We start from the raw sequence: 7,874 nt of genomic DNA on the forward strand, positions 1-7,874 counted from the left end.
GGTAAAATTGCAAAAAAATGTCAAGAATTGTCTTTATTCTTGTTCTATATTTTCATAAATACAACAAACTATAGTTTTTGTATATATAATGTAACTATGTATACAACTTTATAAGCTGTGATATCAAATAGCTTTTGCAGCTCCAGACTAATTTTATTTGGTGGAAAATAGGACAAAATGGCTCTTTGGATAGAAAAGGTTGCCGACCCCTGACCTATACTAAGTATATGCACACTTATGAATCCTTGTATCCTTTATATCACAATAAAGAAAAGTTCACTCTTTGTGAGTGTGCATGAGAAACAGGATGTCGAGCCAGTTAGTTAGGAAAAGGGAGCTGTCAATACAACATGACGGTTTCAGAGGAGACAACAACAAGTGGAGTCTCCACTGATGACTGTTTTAGAGGGGACAGGGAGATATAGTATAAAGGGGGAGTCTGATGGATGGCTAACAATTGATCATTTAGAAGACAGGAACCCAAGGTTCGTAACCTGTTCTCATGCACAACTCATCCCAAAATGTTATGAAAGAATGTCAGTAATGTGTTTTTCTCGCCATCCGGGCACTGTCACAGTGGTTTCGTTGTTCACTTGGGATAAGGCTGGTCAGCATAGGGTGCACAGAGGCCTGGGTGATAGCAGCGGGAGGATACTCAAAGGAATAGGTAGAGGGCTAGGAGCAGATGTGTAGGATTTCTAATGGGTAAAAAACATAAGCAGGTCACTATGATCTGTGGCGTGAACCAGAGGAAGATGGTTGGGAAGGAGGCTGGTGATTAATCAGACACCCGGATATGTGTGCCTAATTCAGGAGCTTAGAGGCAGGTCTCTAGGGACAGATAAGTCACCAAGACCTGGGCCAGAACAAAGCTATAAAGTGATGTGTATTTCTATTGTGACATTAGTTGAACCTGGGACAACTCGATTTGCTTGTGCTCTGTGTGATACAAAAAAACCTACGTGGAGTGAAGACAATCCAATCTCTATTGTGTTCTGTGGGTGTTCATTACTGAGTTCCTGATAGTGAGACCCTGTGGTGTCTCACCATTAGTCAGATAGCTAAAAGTTATTAAGTTAGCAGTAAGATATTAAGACTTGAGCATAATCAACGAAGCTGCTTATCAAAAATCAACCACTACATTTGGCGAGCCACCAGCCGAGCCACAGCCGATTCAATCGGGACGGCCTTTGCGGGACAGCCTTTGCTCTCTCACAGATTGAACGCGCCACAAGCTCAACATAAAGGTAACAGGAATACTATTTCTAAAATTTTCTGCATTGGTAGTTTCGGTCTGTGAAGAGGAAGGGACGACCGTGGCGATGTGGCAAGTCCCCCGGGAAGTCCTAAAACCGTATGACAGGAACCTGTATTCAGTAGCATTGTTTAAAACCCCACTAATATTTACGATAGTAAGACTTGAGCATAATCAACGAAGCTGCTGATCAAAAATCAACCACTACATTTGAAGTGTCATTTTAGAGCAACATAGGGACTGATCATAGAAATAGAGCAGAGGGGACATTCCCATTCAAATAAATGTAGCAGGATTGTTTGAGAGGCGTCCAATTTTATGTGTAGAGTTGCCATTGCGACCGTTGTAGCTTGCTAACTTCCTTATAAACTAAATTTGCAGCAAATCGTGGACTCACTGAGGTGAGGTTTTGCAGTAACGAATAAAATGATGATTGGGGTAGTAACATTACAAAACATAGAGAGCCATAGTAAATGAGTAAAATTGAACAACTTATTGCTTCATCCCAGCCCAGTATCGTGGCAGGTCATGAAATAGTCACGAAACAAACAGGACTTTAGTGACTTTCAACCATGTGGCATGACCCAAAGTGTTGTTGTGGTTTTGTTGCTTAAACTCAATTGTACGTAGTTATTTATTAGTTTTATTGCCGATTGTTTTGTTATGTAATGTCGTCCTGAAAAAAAATTCATACTGAGCGACATTGAAAAAAAATAAAATGAGCCATTAGATTGTGTTTGCTGACTTTTTTACGGCCTTGTGATTGTGTTGTTAATCCAGACTCATATCACAGCGCAGGAAAGTACAGTGCAATCGCCAGATGAGTGACAACTTTGTTCGGCTCATTTACTGTAACCAATGTAGCATTAAAGCAAGATTAGCAAGCTAGATAGCTGGCTAATGAGCCGACAATTGGTTAGTTAGCTGGCTTGCTAATTCTATCATGCTTTAATGCTACACTGGTTTGAGAAAATGAGCCAAACAGAAGGCTGGTGGGTCTAACAGTCCTTCAACCTAACTTCCTGCTGCTCCGGAGAAAGGCAAGCTACCTAGCTAACTAGCCAGCCATCCGTCTCCAGGGCTGGGCCCGCTCTCTTCCTGGCAAGCTGTGACAACAATTTACGCCTGCATTTTCTTTTGAACTACCACGGAAAAAAGTTCAATGTCTGTCCTACTCCTATTCTATTTCTATTGGCCTGATAATTTTCCTTATGGATCTGTGGGCTGACCTGTGAGTCGATGACAAAGATTAGCGCTCCAGTGCCTCTGAAGATCATTTCATAGTCAAAGGTGGGGTCGAAAAAGTCGATCTGGCCAGGGAAGTCCCAGATCTGGAAGCTGACGAAGGAGATGCTGGACACGTCCTCTCTACAGATCTTGTTGGTGCTCTCCAGGAACAGGGTCTCGTTGGGCAACATTTTATGGAAAACCACCTTCTGGATGGAGGACTTCCCACTCCTCCTCAGGCCCATCAACAGTATTCGCGGTTTGACCTCTCCGTTCAGAGAATCGCTGAAGCCCAACACTATACAACAGCAAAGGAACAGAGACATTAAACAGATTAACGGGGGACTGAGTTTACATGACAGGAGTATAGGAGGATATGGCCTGAAAATAATATCATAATATGGCAGAGTGATTCTGAGATAACAATATTCATGACAATGTGATTAAATACTAGCAAATACTACTAAATCAAAAATTTTACAACCAAACCAGACCAAATTTACTTGTGTACCAAAATACTCTTTCCCCTGTGTGTGTGTGTGTGTGTGTGTGTGTCACATTCTTGCTTTGACACTCTGACCTTGATGGCTCCATGTGGAGGAATGTCGAATGTCAATGTACAGTAAATAAGTCAATGAAACAGTGTTTGGTAAAACAACAGCTCCCACTGTATCTCAACTCCTGCTGACTCCCTCTCAATATAAATGGCATATTCTCATTTTATATTCCAGAACTGAAGAGCTAAAGGTCTCTGAGGTTGCAACTATTTACATACCCATTTGATAAAAACACACTCATGTCCATTCCCTCCTCTCTATCACGTATCTCCTGACTGGAAGTAATTTGAAAGGGACAAAGAGAGGAGACAGAGTTCAGACAGCTGTTTGCTTCGTATCATCTTATGCCTTTCATTATAATCAGTGGCCCTCTATCATCCACACGGCAGTCCAACAGCCAATCACAGAAGACTAATGCATCAGAGTTCAAATAATAAAATAAAAGCTATTAATCCATTTGTCCTATCCTTTATTGTACAGCTGAAACAACTAGACTACTACAGATTAGAAACTGTGATGTGACTGTGAGATTTTTCACTTTTCTCTGACGTTAAATAGACTAAATGATTGCTTCGAAAAATAAAATCAATAACAAGACTAAGAGTCTAGCAACACTTGCATTTCTTTGAGCTTGTGTAGTATAGATACAGCGGTGCTTTGAGTGAAATGCTAACATGCTCACAATGACAATGTTATCATGCTAATGCTAAGCTGATGTTTAGCATGTATAATGTTTACCACGTTCAGTATCTTATGTTAACATGCTTATACGGCAGATGTGGCGATAAAAATAATCATTAGTTGTAGCCCTACCATATTTACTCAAATGGTATGTTTTGCTTAGAGCAATGCGACCTTTTTCTAGAAGGCCCTGTTAACATTCACACAGTTGAGCTGCCAGAACACTTCATCAGAACTGCCAAACGGCTTCTAGACCCCCTCCCCCCACACCTTTCTGATGTGCTGTGACCATAGACTGGATAGAAAGATGGACGACATGACAGATCCAGAAAAGTGAAGCCAAAACATCTCGATTGCCCCCTGGTGGCTGGCTGCAGTACAGGTCATAAACCCCGCCCCTCCTTGTTAGCGGATGGGACATGCAGCAAATCCAAGTGCACATCAAAAATAAATTCTCAAAGATGGTTTCTGTCATTTTAGGGGTGGTATCTAGATGGTCACCCTAGATCAGGAGTGGGCAACCTTTAATATCCAAAGAGCCATGTTGCCCACTAATGGTTACATTACCAGCTGACGCAGAGTGAAATAGTGTTATACAGAAAGGAGGGGAAAGAACAGACTAGCTAACGTTAGGAGCAGCAACGTAACACTCAGCAGAGAGACGTCTCAGAGCAAAGCAAAGCAGAGCGCCCCCCCCTTCCCTCGCTCTCTGCCCGTATGTGACCTTCCCCAGCAGCGGAAATATCCGCCTACCTCCGTCCTCACAGCCCAGCTCGGCGTCTGAAAACGCCTTCAGCTCATTTTCGTCGTCGTAATATCCCGCCGCAGCCGAGTCTTCTTCCTCCTCGTCGTCCTCAACGCTCAGCGCTGCGCCCCTCTTGCTCGTCATGCCGACTCCCTCTCCTCGTCGTTGGGTTTGGATTTAATGCGCCTCGCGGTGTCCAACTTTCCCCACATTGTCACCGGATACGTGAGAACCATGCCGGTGACCTTTCCCCCCACCCCGCTGCCTCCAGTCCGACACACTGCAGCTGCACGGCGAGGGGTCCAGAAGTATTTCTATTTCTGTCGGCTTTCTGAATCAGACCAAATCAAGTGCCTGTCATGTCAACATCTAAAGAGAAAAATGTTTTGTAATATATTTATATTAAAATAAATACAAGAGATTCAGCCATGTTTTTTTGCTACCAATATTGATAATAATAATAATAGATTGGCTTTGTGCCAATCTATCAACACTCCTATTCTTTCCTATTCTACTTAAATATGGAAAATTAAAAAGATCTCTTGAATATTCAAATCCTGATTCTGAAAAAGTAACAAAAAAGCTTCTGTACATCTACACATTTCTGAAAAGACATTGAAATAGGGAAAACTCAAGTCAATACTTCATTGTATGAAATAGGTATACAAGTAAATATGTGTGTTGCTTGTGCAAAGTAACTTTTCTCCTCCATTTTTCTCTACAATAAACTTCCACCTCCGGTCAATGTAGGAATGCTATTTAACGCATCATGTATCGGGGGTCAAAGTTCAACTACTTTAACAAAGTACTTTAATGGTTGTTGAACTTGGGTCCAGTCGGATCATTTCTGGACGTGGAACAGACAACATGTGACCCTTTAACAACCAAAACCAAACCGGAGCATCATTAGAAGGACTTTAAACTCACATGTGCAGATATGTGTTCAAATATGTGCAAATGATCAGTTTTCATGTGGCCCACACACAGAGAGATGAAATGATGAAGATCACTGTGATAAATGTATGATAGGTCTCATAATTTTAAGAATTTTACCATAAGTACTCTTTATTGATATTGTTCACAATCTATTTTTTCTATGAAAACAAGATATTTGAAGTCGTCACATTGGACATTTTTTAGTGTCCTCAGCTGTTGCTATATCGGTCTTAAGGACACTGCTTTTATGTCTTCCACAAAACAATCTCAACTCAAGGTCCCAGCTTGTTCTGGAGCTTTCAACAGTACCTCGCCGTCTTCATCAGCAGATGGAGTTTTCTTAGTTGTTCAAACTTCAGCACTTTAAGGAATTTTTGACCACGTTGGTTTAAAAGTTGAAATTGAACCTTCGTCCTTGATCTCATAGTCAGCAGTTTGACCAACGGCTGAAGGTCCACTTATTCACTTGTTTAGATAGATAGATAGACTTTATTTCAGACTCAGGGTCCATAGAGACAAATACATAAAAAAGACAGACACAAACAATAAAAGTACGGAGGATTGGCAATGCCTTACAAAGAGACAGCTGTACCAATGTCGCCACAGCTGGGACCGGTAGCGTGTGGTGCTAAACCTTATGTTGGTTAAAACAACTATGATCTCATTTTTAGAGTCGTTAAGTCTACAAATGAATTTATACATGAGATTTCTTAACACAGTTTGGAAAGTATTGACTCGTGCAGCCACAAACATTTCACTAGCACTACTCCATCTCGGTCTCTTTAACAGTATTCTCATGGTGTCATTGTAAGCTACTTGAAGTCTCTGTAAGCTCTTTTTTTTGTAGTTTGACCACAAGTGTGCAGTGTAGAGTAGTGTACAATATGCTCTGAACAGAGACATCTTCACTCCATCTGTACACATACCAAACTTGCGTGAGAGACTGTTTACTTGTGCATACATCATACGACATTGCCTAGAAATGTCGTTATCATCGGTCATGTGTTCTGTTATAAAATGACCAAGATATTTTACTTCACTACAGACACCAAGATTATTGTCAGACAATTTGAAGTAAGGGAAGTTTAGACATTTGTCCTCTTTAGTTCGACAGATCAGGATAGCACTCTTACTGGCGTTGTATTTGATGTCATGTTCCACACCATACACAGTACATATAGTGAGGAGCTGCTGAAGACCAGCGCTAGATGGACTAAAGATCACCAGATCATCTGCATACATGATGTGATTAACCAGAGTATTTCCATTCATGCACCCAGTATTACAGGCTTTCAATTGCTTGGACAGATCATCAATATACAGATTAAACAGAATTGGGGACAAAATTCCCCCTTGTCGGACACCATTGCTAACCCTAAATGGGGCTGAGACACTTTTACCCCATTTTACTTGCATAGTCTGGTGCGCATACCAGTAAGCCAGAATTCTCACAATGTATGTGGGGACACCTCTTTGGCTCAGTTTGTAAAACAACTTACTATGATTAACACGATCAGAAGCTTTGGAGGCATCAATAAAACACATAAGAAGTGATGAGTTTTGACCTCTGTATTTGTTGACAATTTCCTTTAAGGTACACAAGTCAGTGCCATGTTTGGCTTTAAAGCCGAACTGGTTATCTGTGGAGGTGATAAAGTCATGTATTCTGTCCAGCAGGATTCTTTCTAGGACTTTTGACAGTACACAGGCCAAAGCAATGGGCCTGTAATTCTCTAGGCTACATACTTTACCAGCTTTGTTTTTAATGACTGGCACTAAGAGAACAGACAGCATTGAGTCTGGTAACAAGCCGTGAATCATGAAGCCAGTAAAACAAATAGCGAGGAGAGGAGCTAACCTCGGACGAGCATATTTAAGGTGTTCAGCATTAATATGGTCTAAACCACTTGCTTTGCCTTCAGACAGTTTATTTATAGCTTGGTACACCTCATATGACGTAATTGCCATTGACTCATTACTCTCAGAATTGTCCACGTTATACAAATCACTTTTGATACAGTTGAATAAGGTGATATAATGCTGTTGCCATAACTCAGCAATGTTGTCTGTTCCTGAAATTCCATCTCTAGTGCATGGTAAAGATGTTTTACAGTTAAGAGCTCTCACTTCTTTCCAAAAATCAACAACGTTGCTGCTTAGCAGCTTCTTGGCCATGGAGTCAGCCCTCATGGCTTGATCATTTTTGCAAATGAAGTGAATGACATACTTATATCTAGCAATGGTAAGCTTCTTGTACTCAAGCACTGGCCCTTGTCTGGGTCTACCAGCTATAGCCCATGATTTGAAAGCTTCACAGGCTTCAGCACGATACTCAGCTACGTACTCGTTCCAGCCAGGTTTGATGTTATGGGTCTTATTTTGATGCTTGTAGTAGGGCTTACTGTCTTTATACAGAGCACTTACTATATAATTGTACATGAAGCAGAGATCTCTCCTATGCACCACATCCTTA

At 41.2% G+C, this 7,874-nt stretch overlaps 1 protein-coding gene across 1 annotated transcript in view; it reads right to left on the reverse strand.

Annotated features, from left to right (window-relative positions):
* rragd (ras-related GTP binding D) overlaps window positions 1-4,609 on the reverse strand; it is a 70,200-nt gene extending 65,591 nt beyond the window's left edge. Inside the window, exons 1-2 of the mRNA XM_076107009.1 lie at window positions 4,474-4,609; window positions 2,485-2,780 (exon numbers count right to left, since the gene is read on the reverse strand). Of these exons, the coding sequence (XP_075963124.1) occupies window positions 2,485-2,780; window positions 4,474-4,609 (432 nt within the window). The remainder of the gene's footprint in view (window positions 1-2,484; window positions 2,781-4,473) is intronic.
* Window positions 4,610-7,874: the final 3,265 nt, after the last annotated feature.

Source organism: Anarhichas minor, unplaced genomic scaffold, assembly GCF_050575085.1.
Source record: "Anarhichas minor isolate MPS153535 unplaced genomic scaffold, ASM5057508v1 ptg000037l, whole genome shotgun sequence".
NCBI lineage: Eukaryota > Metazoa > Chordata > Actinopteri > Perciformes > Anarhichadidae > Anarhichas > Anarhichas minor.